The sequence below is a fragment of the Sarcophilus harrisii genome, chromosome 5 (genome assembly GCF_902635505.1).
Source record: "Sarcophilus harrisii chromosome 5, mSarHar1.11, whole genome shotgun sequence".
NCBI lineage: Eukaryota > Metazoa > Chordata > Mammalia > Dasyuromorphia > Dasyuridae > Sarcophilus > Sarcophilus harrisii.
Genome location: NC_045430.1, coordinates 247044317 through 247067183, shown reverse-complemented (window position 1 = coordinate 247067183; position 22867 = coordinate 247044317). Strand labels below are relative to the sequence as shown.

The following is a 22867-nucleotide window of genomic DNA, read 5'->3' as shown; positions in this document are numbered from 1 at the left end:
AAGACAGTAGATGGTGGGTGGATAGTATATTGGGACTGGATTTAGCAAATCGTGAATTCAAATCTGGCCTCAGATACTTATTAGCTGTGTGCTTCTGGGTAATTCACTGAAGTTTGCCTCAGTTTCCTCATCTGTAAAGTGAGCTGGAGAAGGAAATGTCAAACCATTCTTGTGTCTTTGTTAAGAAAATACCAAGTGGGGTCATGAAGAGTCAGACACAACTGAAGAATGATTGAATAGAGAAGACAATTTTTATGTGTGAGAGCATACTAGCCTTTTGTCTCAAAGGGTGTTTCTAAGGTTTGGTATATGGAATGCTTTAACATCATTAATTATGCTCCAGTGAGGAATTAAAAAAAAAAAAACCTCAATATAGGAACAGAACCTTGAAATTTTATTTGAATGTCCTGGTACCCTGGGTAAGCAATGTATCTGTGCCCAAGCACAGGGGGACATTTCACATGGAGCCTTATGTTGGATCCAAGGCTGGAGAGTTAAATGAATAAGTAAATTCCTAGAGAATGAGATGGATTTCCTTGACAACTGATTTCCCCTTACAGGGAAGGATGCAGGCTGGGAAAGCCCAAACACAGGCTCTCTCTCATGGAGCCCTGGGAATAATCCAAGCGTGTTCTCATCATGGAGGCGAAGCAGACCAATGAGCCACTTGTGGAGCTTGTTCATGTAGCCTGAGTGTGGTCCCAAGGGGGCGGGGGGATCCAGAGGGTTAGGGTGTGAATCACCCCGTTTTGTACGCTGTCCTATGAGTCACCTTGTTACTATTGGAAATTTGTTAAGCCATCTCAGTTGACCAAATATTTTGAATATGGTTGTCAAAAGATCTGTTTTTAAATTCTGGTTCTGCCCTTTACTGTGGCTTTGGGCATCCTATGTATTCTCTCTAGGTCATAATTGATCTAACAAATGAATGTTTGAAAGTCTCTTCTGGTGCTAAATCACTGATCATTGAGTGATATGATGATACTAGAACTTTCAGGATGAGTCTCCATATAGTTTCAAAGATATGAGTTGGCTTCGCATGCTATTCTGAATCCACCCTACTTTCCAGATATTTAATTTCTCTGTTGACAAAATCAGTACCTATAAGGCACAGTGGATAGAATACTAGACCTGGAAGCAGGAAGACTTATTTTCTTGAGTTCACATCTGGCCTCAGACACTTAGCAGCTGTGTGATCCTAGGCAAGTCCTTTAATTCCGTGTGCCTCAGTTTCCTCATCTGTAAAATGAGTTGGAGAAGAAATGGCAAACCACTCTAGTATCTTTGTCAAGAAAACCCCAAGTGGGATCACAAAGAGCCAAACAGTTGGCAAAATATGATTCTATTGTTTTTTTTTCTTTTTTTTAGTTTGTCTTTTAGTTGTCTTTATTATCACTTCTATATTTAATTCTCAGTAATGATCTTTTTTTTAACCTATGCTGATTTGGCTGACTGTTGTATCCCCAGTTCTAGGCACATAGTAAGTGGTAAATAAATGCTTGTTGATTGATTGTCCCCCTACCAGACACCTTCTTCCTGAGTTCTATGTACCTTCCTGTCTCCCTCCTTGAAACCTCCATGTTTCTCAGTTTATCAAAAGCTGCCTTTTCAACAGCCTCCTTTCAGAAGGGAAAGTTGTCTGCTTCCCAGTGGTGTGTTAATGACTAATGAAGAATTACTAGGGAGCCTCTTCACTACTCTGAGAAACTGATCTAGCTCTCCTTTCTAGTAGGGAGACGTTACTAAAAAATATTATTGAATCTCCAAGTACAGATAAATTGAGTCTGATAATTTGACATAGGGATTTACAGCTCCCTAGCATTCTTTTGAATTATATTCATCAGAGTTTCTTAGGAGTTCCTGTTAATTAGAAACCAGAACAGACCTGATATCACCTTGTTAAAATGGCAGTGTTTGTGCCAAGAGGATGTTTCTAGTCAACAATCTTGAGAGGCCTGAACAGGATATCTATCTCTAGGATTTATAACAGTGTATTTCATTTTGGTAAAAAAAAAATATGGTCATAAAACAATTCCTTCTTTTCATTTCATCTATTCACATTGAAATTTGCTCTTTATAAACCACTGAACCAACCTTCTTCCTTTCCTAAGTTCTCTTTTTATGATTGGGCTGTCTGTACAATGAGCTTCTGAAAACTTTGCTACATGCAGCAGAATCTTTCTCAGGATGACCACCCAGAGGTCTCGATGTGAAACTGGCTTCGTTTGCCCATTCTGCTCAAGAAGTAAAGGATTATTTAAAAAGAAAAAAAAAATCAAAAGGCTATTTTTTGTTGTTGTTGTTGGACTCATGGCAAGACATGTTGGCAGCTTTTGCTGAGCTTACTAATTTAAGATTTCACAGGGGCTTGAATTACACGTGTGAACTCCCACTGATAATGCAGATTGAGGTTTACAGTCAGAGAGAGAGTTGTCTAAAAGTCTGAAAGATGAAGCGATTTGACCACACGGCGATTATGTATCAGAGGCAGAATTTGGACGCTTAAAAAGTCTATAGTGGTTAAAAGTAGTGAGATGGGTAACATTACAGGTGAAAGGAAGTAGGGAAAGGAGTCCATGAAGAGGTTGATAAGTCTGTGAGAACTTGTATCACCCTTTTAAAAAACTTTTTAATAGGAATAGCAAAAACATTGACCTTTGAGATCCAGTTACAAACATTACAGCCAGGATGGGACAGTCTGTTTATTTATAGGTTTTTGTGGACAGTGAGTTATCCTTGTATTGATGGTCTGCTAAATCTTTGTAGAAAATGTAAAAAATAAACTAATCTTCCTCTTCTCAAAAATTGAAAAAAATGTTGCTGACAATTTTTTTCTAAAAATCTATTGAATGTTTAATCAAGATGGAAGTTGAAGTATTATGGGTATATTCCAGATTTAAAAAATTTGGGAAAAACTAATTTTAAGATGATAAATTATATAGATTATTCTGTAGCATTATTACTAGACTCTATTGTGACCTATGGAAGGAACACTGCATCAAGAGTTGGAATACCTACAAAAGTCACTGATAATTCCTTTCCTCAGTTTTTCCATTTGCAAAATTGGTCCCATCTTTCACCATGATTAATCTCTAGTCCATTCCAGTTCTAAATATAGTATATGATCCTAAGGTATATAGCATTGGTCCATGACTTTAGGGGTAGTGTGTCTGCAGAAATACAAACCACAAGAAGATCTTACTATGAACAGGTTTGTTAAGACTTAGTGAATGTGGTTGTTTTTTCTTTTTCTTTTTTTTTTTTAACCCCAGTCTTTAATAGGGCATAATTTGGGGCAATATATAAAGCATTGGATGTGGAATCAGGAAGACTAAACTTCCTGAGTTCAAATTTGATTTCAGATACTTTCTTACAGTGTGATCCTGGGCAAATGACTTACTTTTCTTTACCTTAGTCTCCTCATCTGTAAAATAAGTTGGAGACGGAAATAGCAAACCCCTTTGTTTTTTGGGGGTTTTTGGGGGGGTTTTTTTGCCAAGAAAACTCCAAATGGAATCACAAAAGCTCAGACAGGACTGAAATAACTGAACAGTTACAAAGTATATTAAGGCTTAAAGACTAAGAGTCTGCACCTGAGTAAGGAGAAGTAGTTACTTCATTTTCAGCTGTTTTTCAACCTACCCTTATTTAGAAAGACTATTATCATAGCAAAATATTTATTGAGTCAAGTTCCCTAGACAAAAAAAAAAAAAAAAAAAAAACCAAGCCAAAAAAAAATTGAAGTAGGCCTTTTTCTCATTCCTTACCTTCCAGCCCAAGGCATTCTGAGGAGGCAGGAGGAGGCAGAAAGAGCCCCGAGCTTGGATTTTGAATTCTAGCTTAATCACTTTGTACTAGCTTTGTTATCTAAGGTGACCTTTGGATCAGATGACTATAACTCACATCAGGACTTCTTAACCAATTTTTTTGTGTCACATTTTGTCATTGTGGTGAAGACAGACGTTTGTTTTAAAATAATTTAAGAAAATGTTAAATTTCATTTTTCTTGTTTAGTTGTTTTATTTATGTGTGACTCTTCATGACCCCATTGGGAGTTTTCTTGGCAAAGATACTGGGGTGGTTTGCCAGTACCTTCTCCAGCTCGAGTTAAAAGACATATTCAGGGTTAGACTTGAACTCACTCCAGACTCCAAGCCTGGGGGGGGGGGGGTCTATCGGCTTATGTAACCTAGCTACCCATAAATTTCATTTAGTGATCAGTAAAAATAAAAATGTGATTTCTTTCTCCACTTCCAAGTTCACCGAAACTTGATATCTATCTGTGGATCCTTTAGGGGGGCTTCTGCACCCCAGGTTAAGAACCCTTTATAACTAAAAGCAAACTAGTTCATCTAGACCAATCCTTTCATTTTATAGGTCAGGAAACTGAGATCCAGTGAGTTGAATGGCTTATCTAAGGTACATAGGTAGGAAATCTTCAGTAAGGGGCTGACTTCAGGGTTTAAATCCAAATTCTAATCTAATTTGGATTAGATAACCTTCCACTTACCACTGTATCACCTTCCCCTTCTTTACCTGGCCCTGGCCTTCTTACTGATACTCTGTCTCCCAACTGTGGGTATCTTCACTGCCTCTCTCCTATATCTGGAATTCTCTCCTTCCCCATCCTCTGCCTCCTAGCTTCCTTGGCTTCCTTCAAGTCTCAGGTAAAATCCCCATCTTCTGGAAATGACTTTCCCCATTTCAATGAATTCCTGACCCTTCTCTCTGTTGATTATCTCCCATTTCTCCTGTTTATCCTCATGCTGTTCTCTCCATTAGAGAACGAACTCCTTGGGAGCAGAGACAGTCTTTTATGGAAGAACCCAAATCAGTCTATCAGTATATGTTTGTTGAGTGCTGAGGTACTTATCCAGAGTCAACTAGCCAGATGATGTCTGAGGTGGGATCTGGGCCCAGTTCTTTCAGTTCTGCTCTCTTCTTCCTACTAGATGCTCCTTCCTAAGTTAGAAATTCCCAAGCGGTGGCAATCATCAATGGTTCCTACTAGATGCTCTTTCCTAAGCTAGAAATTCCCAAGCGGTGGCAATCATAAATGGTTTCACAAAGGGTCTAGATCTTGAAAGTTGAGGAGATGTCATATAGGCAGAGGAAGGGTAGAACTTTTCTGGGAAGGGAAAAGTTTAGATGCCATGATTTCACAAAATGATGATTATCTTAGTCTGGATAGAATAGAAAGCTCATATTAGAAAGTCAAATTGGGGCCAAAACACGGAATTCAGTTCAATTCGACAATTGTTAAGTGGGAATCTTTGAATGTCAGCTTAAAGAGTTTTGGATTGTATCCTGTAGGAAATTGGCAGGGATTGAAGTTTTTCGAGCAGGACAGTGACTGGCTCTGAAATGAGCTTATTGAACAAAATTAATTTGACCATAGTGGGAATGGGGGAGAGTCTGGTGCTACAACAGTCAACTAGGGAGCATCCAGCAGGGGTTCTTCCAGAAATAGCCCTGGTACCATATTCAGTTTGTCCTTGTCAGTGGCTTCTTTTCTAGAAACCCTTTTGTTTTTCTGGGATCAGTGGTTGTCTGTCCTCCTTAAGATGCATTAAAGCCATCTGTAGGCAAAGGGACTTGGGGTTTCTTGAGGCACCCCATTCTACTTTTGGACAGCTCAAATAGCAAGCAAGGCCATCCTCATGCTGAGTCTGCCTTCATGTAACTTCCACTCATTCATTGGTCCTGGGTTCTGAACAGTTTGAAAGAAGTCTGAAACAATAGATAAGGCCAGGTTAAAAAAAAAAAGGGGGATCTAAGCTGACAAAATGTAGATGGAGCAGAAAAGAAAGAATAATGGGCTGAATTGTTTTTGAACATTCTTTCAACGACACATGATTTCTCTTCTGTGTGGGTATAGCTGTGTTTTCTATTCTGTACACAAAAGAAAACAGGTGACTATTTCACAGGTGACTGTTTGTGACTTTGCCTCCCAGACTTGTCTATCATTAGCTAAAAAACTTGCTCATATAGAACTCTTTTCCACCTTCCATTTTCCTCTGTCTGTCTGTCTGTAATGGACTTTCATTAAATGCTTGCTATTATTCTTATCCCTGAAAAGAAATGTCTCTGAAGTTACTTTTCTTTTGTTTGTTCCTCTTCCTTGAAGTCATGAAGCAAAATTAGCATCTTATTTCTTTTTGAGGTTGCAGTTATTTCTAGAAAAGTGTCATGTTGGAAAGGTGCATTACATCATGGGCTGTGTCCTTCAACAGCCTCCTCCTGATGTGGTTTAGGTACCACTGCCTGCTGCTATAAAAGTAAGGCACTTAAAATATGGAATGAGGGGAACTGTGTTAGTGATCCACCACTGATTATTTCAGTCAACGATTCCTTTTTCTAGACTGCCAGGGCCTCTTCTCCTTTTCCTCTTTCACAAGCCTTATAGAAACATAGACTGGAAAAATATGCCTTAGAATATTATTGATATAATTTCTCCACCTCCATTTAAGCCTACATATGCCCATTCCTCTAGAAAGAGACTTATTTTTCTCTAACCAGTGAAGAGGAATTCACAACTTTATTTGATAGTGTTAACACATTCAGAATGGAACATTTTAAACTAAATTTGGAGAAAAGTTTCTGGCTAGAATGTTTTTACTGTTCAAATTAACTCCCTGAATGATTTGAACTTAAAACACTTTGTTTAAAGATTCCTGTATCAAAAGTCGTTCAGTTCTGGTCATCATCCTCTTATTGCTAGTTCTGTTCTCTTCCTACCCCTCCCTAATTCTTTTCTATATGTCTTATTTGTCTACATGTTGATTTCCCCCCAATAGGATTTAAGCTCCTTGAAGGCAGGGATTGTTTCATTTTTGTATTTGAATTTGGGGCATTTAGTTCAGTGTCTAGCATATTGCTTTCAGTTGTTCAGTCTTTTTTCAATTGTGATTCGACTCTTCATGACTGGAGTTTTCTTGGCAAACATACTGGAATAATTTTCCATTTCCTTCTCTAGCTTCTTTTACAGATGAGGAAATTGAGGCAAACAGGATTAAGTAATTTGCCTGGGGTTACACGGGTAGTAAATGTCTGAGGTTGCATTTAAACTCTGACTTGGCACTTATTCATATATCACCCAGCTGCTTCAGAAGGTATTAATTAGTATAAATGACAGTATAAACATAAATAATAAACAAAATAAAACAAAATAAAACAATATAAAACAATAAACAAAATGACAGTTTAATTCCTTTCTTCATTAAAGAAACTCGATGATTAGAAAATTTTTATAGTTTCTTATGGTGCACATTTGGTTTTATCAATCCCAATAGTTTCCAAATCTGAGCAGACTGGATTATGCTGTGATGACTTAGCCTGTTTAACACTTTGCATTTTTCTAGATTCTGTCATAGTAACAATACCTTCTTCTGAGTTTTAAGGACATTGAACTGACTTTCATTATGAAGCACTCAATGGCTTCTCTTTCATGGTTGGAATCATCAGACTACTTGGACATTTTATTAGCCTATGTAGAATTACTTGGTTATAATGATCCAAGGATCAGATTATTGCCTATATTTTAATTAGAGCATAACTCTAGAACTGAAAGTCATTTAGTCCAGCCTTCTAATTTAATCCATGAAGAAACTGAAGTCTGAAAAATTTATTTGCCTAGGATCATATACATAGTAAGTATCAGATGTGGTATTTAAATCCAAACCCTTCGATTCCATAGCCATGTAATAGACTACCAGATAATGGATGGGTAGTGACTTTGAAAAAAGCATAATTTAGTACATATAAAATGAAAATATTATCATGTGCCCCTTTATGAGAAGAGTGATAAGTTTGAATGCTGGTAGTGGTAAATACAGTTCCTTGCACACAGTAAACACTTAATAAATGCTTTTTGATTGACCAGCTATCCTGAGATATAAAAACCTTTGCTCTGGCTAATTCTTTGAGAAAATTTAATTATAGATGTTCAGATCTTAGTAAGTCACTTTCATCTTCTGGAAAGTCACATCTTAAGTAGTTTACAGATGCCAAAAAGCTGTCACTTACCCATTTGCCTCATTTCAGTTGTGGAATTACAAAGCATTACATATTCTCTTATGAGTAAAAGTCAGTATTCACAAGCCAAACCTTTGCCTTTATAATGATCAGGGATATTTATTCTTTGCCCGATTGTCTATTACCCTGAAGCATTTTCACATTTCTTTTCACACAGATTACTCATATTCATAAATAGGTTGATGACTTTGGCCATGGTGACTCCCCATGGCTTTATGTGCTGATAAACTCCCACAATAAGTTCTGTAGAAGTTCCCAGGAAATATGACTTATTGCAAAAATAAGGTGTGGTCATCTCTACTTTCTTCCTACACCTCCAAATAAGAGATGCTACTTGACCTGTGGATTTGTTAGGCTGTCAGACTGTGTAGGATTAGGATTGTCTTTTCATTAGAAAGAATCATTTTTCCATTGATAGGTGCTTATTACTGTTGACCCTCAAGACCCATCCTCTGATAAAGATTGTTTGATCTGTAGCCTTTGAAAGCAAAGTTAATGTTGGATCCCTGGATTATATAGATGGATCAAGTTAAGTGGAGCAAATGGTTGCTAACATGGGAACCTTTCCTTCCATCAATCTTGTCTTCATTTTCTTAGGACCTTAATTCAAAGGCTCACTCTCGCCAATCCATCTCTGTGATTTTAGTCACTTAAATTCTTAGGGTTTTAATTTCCTTGTTCACAAAACAAGGGGATCACAAACTCTAAAGCTGTGATTGCATGATAGTTCCTTTTGGAAACTGCTCACATTTCTTTCCCAGTTAGCATTGAGCTCCCAGAGTATATTAAAACAATGCTATTTTGCTCATTGGTGACTCTTACTCTTTTCTTCTGTTGACTTTGATTCTTTACATTGACGTGATATATTAATTTCCCTTTCATTTAATCTAATAAGAAATCATTGCCCAACAAAAGCTTTAGTCTGAACTTATGATTTGAGCTTTGTAAAGAACTTCCAATATAGAAACTCTTTCAAGCAATGTAGATTGACAACTATTCTGTAACATGAAATGGGCATTGCCTGGGTCACTGACAGTTTAACTGACCAAACCATAGTCACACATCAACATGTGTCAAAGATTGTATTTCACCTGAAATTCCTCTTGGCTCCAATGGTAGTTCTTTATCTTTATTTTTATTTGTCTACCTAACAGACAAAAAAAAATGGCCTTTATACATTTGAGCAAATGCCGTTCCTTCAGAGAAAGATGTTATTGGGCTAGTTTTAATTACTGGTATGATTGGAAGTAACATATGAATAGCAGTATAAGAAATAGTATATACAAAAAATGGCACACAACTAGCTCTTGATTCATGTTTGTTTATCAACTAGAAATAGAAAAGGTCAATTGCTTTGCTCAAGTTCACACATTCAGTATGTATCAAAATTGTCTTGAATCTAGTTATTTCTGATAGTAGCTAAGTCCCTAGCTATTATGCCATATGGCCTCTCTTTTTCCTAGCTGAGGAAATCAAAGCTTCAGGAATTAGTTCAAAGTTCAAGTTCAATAATCTTGGTAAATAAAACCAATGATTTGGACTCAAAAATTTCAATGATGTTCTCCCTAACATGCTTGCTAGCCATACTCCATCTTGAACTGTACCAAGGCATAATATCCTTGTACCAAGGCATAGTTTCATGGGGACTGTACAGAGAATGACTACTTAAAGTAATTTGAACTTTATTAAACACCAAATTAAACACCTTCAACCACTATCAAGAAGTCCCATTGACTTATTCTTAATTGAAACTCTTGTCTGACATTAAGAGAAATGGACTGCCTTGGAGCACCACACTGGAACAGGCCGTTTAATCAGCCAAACTTAACTCCCTTAACAGAGTGGTAGGTTTTTAGCAATAAAAATGCCCACAAAAAAAAATGAAAATGTGGAAGATATACGATTAGCTCTTGCTTTTCAGCTCTCTGCTTTCATTTTTCTTCCATTAATTAGAAATCTCCCTGGAGGATCAGATTTAGAATTGGTTTCAAGGTCACTACCTCCTTCAAGTTGAAAAATAATCATTCTATCAGCTCTGCTTTCTCCTGGGTTATTCATTAGGACAATATCTCTACTGGCATTTAATAAAATATTTAGAGCCATATCCCATTTCAGGCCAACATTTTGCAGCCCGTAATGCCTTTGACACTGACTTTGTGACATGTTACAATTCTCAGATGTCTCCCTTGATTGACTGCTGAATTTAGATTATTTGGACCAACTAAACTAAAGCTTAAATTCTTCCAGTCTTACTTTATCAGTGAGCATGTATTAAGTGCCTTCTTTGTTCGAGTCATGATGTAATAGACACCAGGGTCTAAAAATGAAGACAGTTCCTCCTTGCAAGGAGTTTTTATCCTATTGGGAGAAGACAATATGTTTGCATATATGTATATGTGCATAATTATATATGTATAGATGAAAGTAGAAAGAAGATAAATAGAAGGTAGTTTGGGGAAGATTAGGAAAAGCTTCATGAAGAAGGTGATGTTTATGTCTCAAATTATGCCCCTGAAAGCCCTAAATCCATTGTTTTCCCCAACCTTCTTCCTTCTTCTTTCATATTTAAAAAAAAGGAAAAGAAAATAATTTCAAAACAAAATAAAACAAAAGCAATGATTAGCATGCTTAGATCTCTAAGTTGACAGTTTGTTGAATTTCCCCTCTTTTGGCAGATTGTTTCTGGAGGGAGGGAAAATGGAGAATAATATTTCTTCATTGGTTGCCCCTGTTCCTCATGGGAACTTAACTGCTTGCATCCATCACTTCTGGTCGCCGTCTCTCCTTTCTCCTCCCTCTCTTTGTGCCCTACATAGCTCCCTCTTCCATGCAATGATTTCCCAATACTTTGAAAAAAAATAGCTTATCCTCCTTGAAAAAAGTTTGTCTCTTTTAGCTGAAAAGTGATGTTGAGTCTTCATGATTTGATTTAAGACAGGTGGCCCTGTGTGTGGAATCCACACTTAATTGTGTGTACTAATTATGGAGGAGGCTGTTGGCACAGTGGATAGAGCTATGGGTTGGAAATCAGAACTAAATTCAAGTATGAATTCATCCATTTACTGTCCATGTTATTGTGGGCAAATCAACCTCTGCCTCAGTTCCCTCAGCTGCAAAATGGGCCAATAAGCACCTACCTTATAGGGTTATGATGAGGAACTAATGAAATAATATTTATAAAAGTACATAATACATAGTACTGGTACATAGTAGGTGCTAAATAAATGCTTATTCTCTTCCTCTCTCACTAATTACCTGATGCCTCAGGTAATGGTTTCATGGTGTTTTTGTTTGTTTGTTTCAGTTTTATGTGCTGAGAGAGTGGGCCAGATGACTAAAACATACAATGACATAGATGCTGTGACACGTCTTCTTGAGGAGGTAAGCTTCTCTAGGGACTTGGGTAGGAGCAGTTTATAATGAAAACATTATTATATATAATTCTGTGTGGGGAGTGGGTGGGTTGGGGTGTATTTTGTTGTTTCCCTTTTTAGTAAAACAAGATAGAACTAGAAATCTTTTGTACACAAATCCTGAGAATTTTTTTTAAAAAGATATTATTTATAAAAACACTTTTATAACACTGTGTATGTATGTGAGTGTTTTTTCTATGTCTGAGAGGTAGACATGAGCAGAAGAGGGAAGGATGAGATTGAAGATTGGCCAGTGATCAATCATCCTTCCTGAATTCTCTGTCTCTCTCTCACACATAACACACAAAATCTTCCTTGACCTCCCTCACGCCCACTCTTATACTCTCACCTGCTACGTACAGTAGTAACTTTCTGAATTGATTTAATGCTCTCCAAGGCAAATTTTGAGAAGCAGCCTTGGTCCATTGGAAAAAACACAAGACTTGCAAAGGAAGAAGACCTGGATCTCAGTCTACTTGCCAGCTAGGGAGTTATGGACAAAGCAGATCATTTAACCTTTCTGAGCCACAATTTTCTTGTCTAGAAAGTGGAGGTGACACTGACACACTTGACTGCTTCATAGAGTGTTTTGAAGAAAGTGCTTTGTCACATGCTTGTGTTTCAGACTCCAAAGCTTAACTATACCAACTTGAAAAATAAAAGCAACTGTAGAAAACTATAAATTATAGACTAATAATGCAGCCTTTTGAATGTTTCTCAAAAAAATACCTCTTCCCCTTTCCCCAAATATCCTCTTCTCTCATTTGCATTACAGTTTAATATATTCAAATATTTTCCTGGAAGATCTGCTCCCTCCCCTTTTTATTATTAAAGAAATAAGTATTAATCATGTTAGATAATATAAGGAAGAGGAAAAATTCCCTTTTCTTTTAATTCTTTCTAACTTTCCCTCATATTTTATTAGGGAAGGTGAAAGTAGCTTTTATTCTCCCTTAGTTCAATTTAAAAGAGAATATAGTACAGTATTATCTTTAAATTGGAGCGATCAGAGAACCTTGAAATCAGGAGAGAATTCTTTGGTTTGGTACCATTGGTGATTTTCTTAAGTGATTTATTTCTCATCAGACTTAAGTCCACCTTCCCTTCTCAAATGAGATATATAAACTTTTATCATTAATTTAATCTTTATCAACAGGTGTTAGAAGGCTCTTTGGTCTGCTTTCTGAGCCCTAGGGTGCTGAATGCAATGTGCTAACTCATCTGAGCCTCTCTTGTTCTTCCTTTCCTGCTTTTTTGACTATTTCTCATGGGTTGGAGAAGCAGTAATACTTTTTTTTTTCTTCTCGATATAATTTCATTGCTCTGGCGGAGGAGTTAAGATGTTCAGCCTTGAATTCATCATCAATGGGGACTGTATTTTTTCTCCAAATTAAAGAAAGGAGACCATAAGGAACTTAAGAGAGATATGTTGAGGCAGTAGAATGTACTGTACTTTAAGGTAGTCAGGTATTTTTTGGTGTTTATACCCCTAGCACTTGCCTCATAGTAAGTGACAAATCTGTGGCTAAATGGAAATAATAGATCCTGGATAAGCCCGTATTTTATTTTGATGATATTTCAAGCAATGAACAAGTGTTTACTAAGTACCTACTATGTGCCATTCACTGTGCTTTGTGTTAGGGATACTTATCTACAAAAAGAGGGTTTTCCATTTCACTTATTAGAAGAACCAGTGAGACAATAGGGTGTTTTTAAAAAATGTCACAGCTCTGTCATGCCAAATTACCAATGAATTGGGGTAGAATTGCTATGCTGCTGCCTTGAATTTGATCTAGGAGGAACACATCTATGTCAGGAAATGAAATTTGGCACACTGAGTATTCACCAAAGCTTAGCCAGCATCAGCTCCTTAAACTCATTGTTGGTAAGCTAATGGTTGGTCAGAGTTTAAAAAAAAATTGAGGAGAAGGACCGATTTATAGCTCACCTCTGACACCTTTGATTCCAGGCAAATCCTTCATGTTGTCATCTCTCAATTGGGGAGAATATTACCTGTAGATATTCTTCAGAGGGTTGTGTTCCTCAGATGTGCTGATGTGTATAAAGCACATTTTCAGGCTTTCTGTAAATGTTAATTTAATGTAATTATGTAATCACAATGTAATTATTACATTTCCCTTTCAATAATTTGTAATTTTGATTCTTTCTGAGAATGTCATGTTCTGTAACTGCTGGAATTCCTGAGAGAATACTAGTACGGCAAAGACTTATGGGGCAGTGGGTGGTTATCACCTCTCTGTAGTTTCTCCAGTCTTTAGTATGAATATGTCACCAAGACACATGTCCTTCTCCTTGTCTAAGTCTGGGCTCTTTGTGTTCCTCAGCTCCGTTGTTTATACTGAGAATTTCATGGAGGAGGCTTTGGGGAGACACTTTTTTTCTGAGTGGTGTCTTCAAGGCTGCATTTTATTTTGTGTCAAATGCTTTTTACAAGATCAATAAATGATAAACACAAGAGGAGCTTATTTTCTCCACTTCTCAACAGCCCAGTTTCCATATGACAGTAAAGTTGTGGTCAAGCAGAAAGATATCTCCAGAAAGTCTGCCTGCTTCTTCTCATGTTTCCTTGAAGATATTGTATACATCCAGAGACCATTTCTAAAGATTTTTTAATGAAATTATAATATTACCTAGATATAGAAGCCTATAGTTGATAGTTGTTGTCTTCTTTTGTCCCACCTTTAAAAAAAAAAAAGCAAAATGACGTGATTTTTTTATTTTTAATTTTGGGAGAATCTTCCCTCTTTGAGGTATTTTCAAATTGATGTGAGTACCTTCAATATTGAGTGATATGCAACACAGAAATAGTTTTGTTCTTTCTTATTTTGATTTGGTTTTGCTGCTTTTTCTGATTTAATCCTTTAAAATTCTATTACCACTTTGTTCTACAATAACATACCGGATGATAGAGACCAAATTACTTGGGTGTATTCTCATTACTATTGAGTGTAGATCATTGTAAAAGTGTCAGTCCATTTTTTCTATATCATAGCTGTTTGTTGTCCTGTTCCTGTTTTATGACATGCATATAACCTTTCAGAGAAGGATAGAAAATAAAATATTTATTTAGTGCCTGCTGTGTGTTGAGCACTGTACTGAGTACTTTTCAAATGTGATTTCTTTTGTTCCTCAGAATAATCTTATGAGGTAGGTGCTATTATTTTGGACATTTTGTAACTGAGGAAACTGATACACATAAAAACAAATGATTAATACAATTTTATATTGAAAATTTTTTTAAAATGCTTAAATTGTTTTTATGTTGGGAGCATAAAATTCAAATTCTGATTTGGCAAAAGCCACTAAAATCAGTGTCTAAAGCCCCCAAAGGGAATTGTCATCTTTTTCACTTAAAAAAAAAATAAAGGAAACATTAATGGACAAAATAGAAACAAATTGTAGAGCCAACAGCTTTATTTAAGTACATCAAGTGGGAGTTCTTGTGGTCAATTGCATATGACTTCTTGTCATCTTCAGATTTGTTATTTGCATTGACTTTTGTCCTTTCCATTCAGTAATTTGACTATTTATAGACAGTTGATTCCCAAATGAGTTCTTTATCCTTAATCATCTGTTTCTTTTCTGTCAAATTATTGCCAATTTAATTTTTTGTGATGGATCTAATACCTTTTTTTATTATTATAACTTTTTATTGACAGAACATATGCACGGGTAATTTTTTACAACATTATCCCTTGCACTCACTTGTGTTCCGACTTTTCCCTTCCCTCCCTCCATCCCCTTCCCCAAATGCCAAGCAGTCCTATACATGTTAAATATGCTATAGTATATCCTAGATACAATATATGTGTGCAGAACCATACAATCCAATACCCTTTAACTCACTTCACAATAGTGTTTGATACAGGGTTGTGAGTCTGCCAAGTAATCTGTAAGTCCTTGCCGCCTCTTAGTTCTTAAATAGTAAACCAAATTTCCCTCTGTTTTTTTTGTCATTCTTCTCTGAACATGAAAGTCACCAAATATCAGCGTGTGTTTAGGATCTTGTCATTTTCTTTATAAATTTTCTCTACTTCATCTTATAGAATGGATACTGCCACAGAACCAACAACCCGAACACGATAGAAGGATTTCTGCTTTTACAATGCAGTGGTCCTAGTCTGAAATTTTGCCCTCAATGATTACTGCGTGCATGACCCCTTAACCTCCCTAGGTTTTCCTTATCTCACTTTCCTTAACTTCATAATGAGTGGTTTGTGCAGTAAAGATTGCTTTCACCTTCCATCTCTGATTCTATGATCATTTTCATAAATCATCACATCTTTTGTTCTCTCATACACAAGAATGTACAAGGCAAGATGACCAAATAACTTGTGAGAGGATGTTTCTCGTTGCCTTTGGGTTCACAATGAAGCCAGCAGTGTTGACATTTTTATTCATTTTTCTGGGGGAGAACCTCTAGATATAAAAGCAGGGGCAACTTCCTTGTTTCTTATTTTCATGTAAAGGAAGGAAATTATCATGGGCATGAACCAGTTCTTCCCCCAAATGCTGTCTCAGTGATCCATTGTTCAAAGCTTATGCATTAGAAATGTCAAGAATAATTTAAATTCCTGATGTACATAGATTTAAAAAACCATTTAATTTTTAAATCTTTCTGTCCCCTTTTCTGCTACTTTACTACCTTTAATTATGGAAGTGGGAACCTGAGGACCATTTTATATTTTTATCTCTTTCCCCAGTAGCTGGATTCAAAACATTTTACCCAAGCTAAATAAATGAGATATTTTTAAAGGGTTTGGTACATAGTAGACATTTAATAAATGTTTATTTTCTTTCCCTTATCACCTGGAGTCCCTTTCATTTCATTGGGGAGATAGCCGAGATCCAATCTATTGCCCAGCCTGTAGTTAAAGTCATTCCAGCTTGTCAAGGCCTGTCTGAATTGATGACCTGCTGTCATCTCCATGCTACTGTCATTGAGTAAGACCTTTGTAGGAGATTATGGTTTGTGGCGTTTTCCCATTACTTAATTGTTTTACCCTGGGAGTATCATTAGTTCAGAATTAGTAAAAAGCACTAAAATAAATGTTTCTGCGTTCCCCAGGGAGCTGTCATTTTTCTTATTTAAAAATTGCAGTGTGACTGTGGATAAACTAAAAATGAATTCTGGAATTTTGTCAACTTATCTCTCTTAGTTTACTGCCCTCCATGCTTCTAAAGGCACCAAACATCCTTTTCTGGGTCTACTGTATATCTGGCAATTTATGTCTAAGTTGTCTCTGGCATTAGAATGTAAGCACTTTGAGGGCAGGACCTATTTTGCATTTTGTTGTTTTTGTAGTGCTTAACATTGTGTCTGATAAGTTAAGGTTGTTGATTGATTGATTCTTCTTAGTCCTGCCTTTAGAATCCATAGTATTCCCAGAATGCAGTTTTGCTATGCTGGGCTTGAGTTCCCTTCTATAATGGTATCAATTGGACATTAGTATTCAGGCAGCTGCTTGTCTTAATGACAGCCTTCCTGTAAAGTTCCTGGTGGCTTTATAAAATTAAGTATATTCCTTTGGGGAAAAAAAAAGTATATTCCTTTGCAATCTCTTGGGCTAACACTGGCTATGGGAGCCTCAGAAATGTAATTGCATATTCTTAACAATTGTTATTTGAACTGATACTATAGTCTTACCATTTATTGGAAAGGGAGATTTTTATATTTTCATTTTAAACATTTCCTAGAACATAAAACCTAATGATTTTCAGTTAAACAGAAAATTCTTAGCTTCCCTGTAGACATTTCAGTTCCAAAGAATAAAGAATACAGTAAGAATTTTATAGAAAAAAATTTTAGTATAGCATCCTCCCTTATATCCTTAGTCCATGTCTTAGTTTGGCTCTCTTGCTGGAACATTCTGGATTTGTTCAAGGAAAAGTAAAACAACTCCATCTATTTCTCATATATAGTTATTAGCAGAAATCTCATCTTTAGGAACAAAAATAGACTTTCCAGTTGCTCTCAAGACCTCCCTTTCATTCTTATGCTTCAGGTAGACATATAAATGACAGTTTTTTTCTGTATTATGTGTAGGGATCTATTTGGGGGGGTATTCAATAATAGAAATGAACAGTGAATAATCAGTTGCTATTTTAACCCAGGATTTTTTTCCCTGCGCTTTCACAAAAATCTCTTCTGAAATGGGAGGGGGGACTTGGGGAGGATTCAACGCTGATGACTAAATGAGGGCAAGGATTTTACATCACATTCTCTTTGCCTTTTGTCTCTTGACAGAAAGAGCGGGATTTAGAATTAGCTGCTCGGATTGGCCAGTCGTTGTTGAAGAAGAACAAAACTCTGACCGAGAGGAATGAACTGCTTGAGGAACAAGTAGATCATATCAGGGAAGAGGTGAGGTCCTCAAGAATGGGAAAATCTCCAGACCATATGGTTGGATATCATCATATTATGGTAGACTATAAGCTATTTGAGGGCAAAGACTTTCTCACCTTTGCATGTATATTCACAGCACCTAGGCAAATACCTAGTACACAGTAGTCACTTAATGAATGTTTATGCATTGATTGGTCAGTGATATATTTTCAACTCATGACCACGTTATTGAATTTACCTTCCATATTTCTGTTGGGCTGGAAATGACCATATTTTACATGATTACAACTTCATATACCATGAATTCAAACACATACAGCCACTTCAAAGATTAGTTATTCCCACTCAATAGGACCTAGCTGTATGTCAAAATCTACCATTGCCTTTTTATGCCTACTTCCAATCTTATTAATACAAGCAAAGATAAACTCAGGTGAAATAATATGCATAGTATTGTATAATAGCAATGTATTTTATCTTTTAATACTATAATTATTCAGACTCTTTCTCCAGTATGAAGGGAGGGCCAAATAATTTTACAGAGATTTTCCTGATGGTAAGAGAACCATACCCTTGATCCCATACAATATGGAAGGGATAATTATAATTATACTATTACTTCTTTCATGTAAGTTCCTTTAAGTCAGGGACTGTTTCTATTCTATATACCCCAATGCTTAGTATAGGGAAGGGCACATATTAAGTATTGGATCAATTATATGTAGGACTATTGATTTTGACAAATAATAAATGACTATTGGGGAAGTTTAGGATAACATGGAAAATGTGAGCATCTATGGGATTTGGCCCTTAAAGTACCTCTCCTACAAACTGAATGAAACCTGTGATACCTCTCTTTATTTCAGGTGTCTCAATTGCGTCATGAATTGTCTATGAAGGATGAACTGCTTCAATTCTATACCAGTGCTGCTGAAGAGAGTGAGCCTGAATCTGTCTGCTCAACCCCGTAAGTTGACATTCTGATCCTGAAACACAAAACTGACAATTTGCCTTTGATACTTTTAGGGAAATGGGACAAAATCAAATATATTAGTGAAAGACATTTCAAGCTGAGGGATTGATGGTCATTTGGTATAAAAATCTAGTCATAGAACCCGAGTTTAAATCTTGTACCTGCAAAACCTTGCTGGATTTCAGTTTCCTTACCTGTAAGATAAGAGGGCTAGATTAGATGATCTCTGAAAAATCTATTTATGATTCTTTGATTGGATTACTTTAATATCGGGCTGGGGGATGTGATATTAAAGCTATCCAGCAGGTAGTTGATTCTCTTTTTTTGGAGATATAGGATGTTTTAGTAAAAATGTTAAATATGAACTTGGACTTTTGTCCTGGACCTATGATTTCATTAATATAGGGAACTCTAAGTGAATAAACTTCCTACCACTGCAGCTAGGATCCTGTTCCTTAACTTAGAGTTTTGGGGAATGTTCTGCTTTGGGGAAACTTCTTCATGGTCACATGGCTAATATGTGTCTTGTGGACACCAAAGCCTGCTCTTCAATGTACAATTCACTGTTTCCTCTCCACTGTGGAGTAATCCTGCAAAATTGAGCAAGCCTAGCCCATGAGTGAATGGCACCTGGTGCTAAATAATTAGATCCTAGAAATCACTGGGTTGTTAGGCACCTTAGAGATGGCTTGACTGCCCCTTAGGACCACAGTCCGGGTTTTAATCTGTCCACCTGATCTCTTGGCAGACAAGCCCTTGATTACTCTAGGTAATTGCTGAATTGCTTGCTTCAGGTTATGGGAGTCTCAGGGCATTAACTATATTAGTGAAGCCCAGCTGAATTACAACTATAGGAAGGAGGGAAATAGTGAGGCTTAAATATGGAGGCTTACAAACCTGTAAGTGAAGATTGTATTGATTTATGAAGAGTAAAGGGATCATTATTTTTATATCTGAAGATTTCTTTAGATAATATTTGTAAAGGCACAGTGCCTGGTACATAGTTGATGCTTAATAAAAACTTGTTCCCTTCCCCTTTCTATTAATAGAACTCTCCTTGCTGTTTGCTGAGATTATGCGAAAGAATGTAGGTGAACAGCAGATTAATACTCCTCCCCCCATAAATAACTTGTCATAATTTCATCTGCCAGTACATTTTCACTACTGTCTTATATCACATCCTCTCAACCTCCCCACTCACAGAACCATCTCCCATAACAAAACAGCTCAGCAAAATTAGCCAATATTTAAAAACCCCAAAAACCCAAAACCTCACATCTTATGATTGCATACCTCAGTTCCCCAGCTTGTCAAGGAAGATGAAGGAGGTATCTTTTTCTGTTAATTATTTGAAGACAGATTTAAGCTTAGTCTATAGTTGGTTGATAAAGAAACTTCATTGTTTTATGTTCATATTCAGTATGTATATTATTTTCCTGATTTTGCTTCCTTTACTTTGAATCAGTTTGTATTGTCTTCCATGCTTCTTTGTAGTCATTGTATTCATTAATTATCACTATATGGTAACATTACATTATTTCTTTTATTTCCCCCAAACCAGGTTGAAGAGAAATGAATCTTCATCCTCCGTCCAGAACTATTTTCATTTGGATTCTCTTCAAAAGAAACTAAAAGATCTTGAAGAAGAGAATGTTGTACTTAGATCAGAGGTGAAGTCCTTTCTCTCCTTATCTCCTTTCAGAAGGGTGGTAGCTCTACTTTCCTTATCTTGGGAGAGCAAATACCTTACTAATACCAACAGTGATCTTGTTGTAGCTACTAAACCAGATCTCAGAAAGTCATTTAAACATGACTAAGGGTAATAGTCACCTTGAATTCGTCATTAATAATGTCATCTCTTATTTCTCTGGTTATTAACCTCAGACTCCCTATAGTGTGAGGGTGCCCCTAGGTTCTTGAAAACTTTTAGTAAATCACAAATTCTTGTAAATCTTGGGCAACCAGAAAGTAGTGGCTGAGGGATAGATGAATCCAAATAATTTTTTTGTTCAAGGAGAATTCTTGCCAATAATCCCTGATACCTCTTACAGAAAGCTTTTGCTGTTCCCTTGAGTTGTTATGCAATCTCAGATTCACTTGTGTGTGCCTTCCATCCCAAGCAGTAGAAAGTAGGTTCCTTGATGACATGGATTGTGGCAGTTTTTGTTTTTATTTTTATTTTTTAAATTTTGTCTTTATATCCCCATTGTCTAATATGGTGCTTTGTACTTCATACTTGAGTATGAAGATGACTCTTCCATCTACAATGGCAGGCTGCTTCTCACAAGTGTGCTTCCCACATAATAACTGTTTGCTAAATGCTGATTGGATTGTATTTATTTGATATTTTACAATGTCTAAGACATTCTCCATCCATTATCTCTTTTGAAACTTAAAAACCTTGTGAGACAGAAAAAGCAGGTATTGTTATCTCTATTTTATAGATGAGAAATCTGAGATTGAGAGGTTGAGACACTTTGTCAGGGTCATCCAGGTAAGTTCAGAGAGATTCATCACCACAAAGTTGCAACCAAGTGATGCTTTATTTCAGCCACAGAAACTCATGAAGATGGACCCCATGTGAGAAAATGTAATATGCATTTCTGGGCAATCAGTTGATGAAGTATTTATTAAGTATTACCATGTGCCAGTTAGTGAGATAGGCGTTTTGGATACAAGTACAAAGAAGGAAATTCATCCCTTCTCGTAACAGAGGAGACAAGAAGTCCATATAAAATTATGTACATTGTAAATATGAAATTAATACATACCTATGTAAACATAATTATGTAGATATAAAAACAATCCCATGAAATGTTAATTAGAACCAATTTGCATGAAATTCTACAAGGGAATATTACCACATTGGATTGTAGCATAAGTCATGAACTCGAGATCATTTTCCTCATTGCCTGATAGAAAGCATATTCATTTCTTAGTGGAAGGAAAGGCAAATTCTACATTCTTTTATTATCTCTTAGATATTTGGCATAGAAACATGCAAAAATGAATCTTTTTTTTAAAAAAAATCTGCCCTCTAGTGTCTGCCTTTAAGGAATTTAGAATCCAATAGAAAAATAAGCACAAAAGAGTACAACATATGAATCAGATCAACAAGCATTTATTCAGTGATTAGTCTGCTAAATGCTATGAATTTAAGCAGAAAGATAGGCCACGATTGTTCTCAAAGAGCTCCTGTGCTAATAAGAAAAGACCACAAAAGGAAGCTGAAAAGTTGTGGCAGCAGGAGAAGGGAGGAAAGGATAGACAAAGTCTTGATGAGTCAATAATACAACTTGAAGAGCAATGAATAATAAAATATGATAGGTACAGAGCACTATAATGATGTGTTATATCAAAGCTTCTCAAGTTGTGGGTGGTGACCCCATATAGGGTCTTGTAACTGAATGTGGAGAATCATGAAATTATAATTTATTATCATTAAATGTTTGATTTGTATACATATTTTGCATACTTACACAACCTGAGATTGTGTAAAAATTTCACGGGTAAAAAGTGGTTGTGAGTAAAAAGTTTAAGACTTTATACAATGTACATTATATATTACATTATAATTAATGTACATTATACATTATACAATGTAATATAATATAGCCCAATATAACATAAGGTATATTATTTTACTATTTTAATATGTACTATTTTATAATATAACAAGTACAGACTGCTGTGATAATATTGTAATATAATATCACATAATATATAACATTATTAAACTATGTTAGTATATACTATATCATAATATGACAAGTATAGAGCAATAACAAAATAAAGTATTGTCGAAAAGATTTTCTGGCCAAAGACTTAAGTTCAGTGTTTAATATTCTTTTAATGATTAAGATATGGCTAGAAATTGGTGCAGATTTCATGCTGATCATGTCACCAGGAATTTTCGTTCAGTAACTATTAATCATTAACACCTACTTTGTGTCAGGGACCATTAGGTTCCCTAAAGGCAAAGACAAAAAGGAAGTAGATCCCTGACTTTAAGGAGAAATATTTTAAGACACTTTTCTCCTGCCTATGAATTCAGATATGAATTGTATCTAATTTCAGTAA

At 36.0% G+C, this 22867-nt stretch overlaps 1 protein-coding gene across 10 annotated transcripts in view; it reads left to right on the top strand.

Moving 5' to 3' along the window:
- The window catches only part of TRAK1 (trafficking kinesin protein 1), a 133574-nt gene that overhangs the window by 67309 nt on the left and 43398 nt on the right, over positions 1-22867 (top strand). For 9 of the 10 annotated variants that reach the window (XM_023505135.2, XM_023505133.2, XM_023505134.2 and 6 more), the window contains 4 exons: positions 11339-11415; positions 17716-17832; positions 18681-18781; positions 20349-20457. In XM_023505135.2, the coding sequence (XP_023360903.1) occupies positions 11365-11415; positions 17716-17832; positions 18681-18781; positions 20349-20457 (378 nt within the window). In that variant the 5' untranslated portion in view covers positions 11339-11364. The remainder of the gene's footprint in view (positions 1-11338; positions 11416-17715; positions 17833-18680; positions 18782-20348; positions 20458-22867) is intronic. The other variant, XM_031940054.1, reaches the window with a different exon arrangement.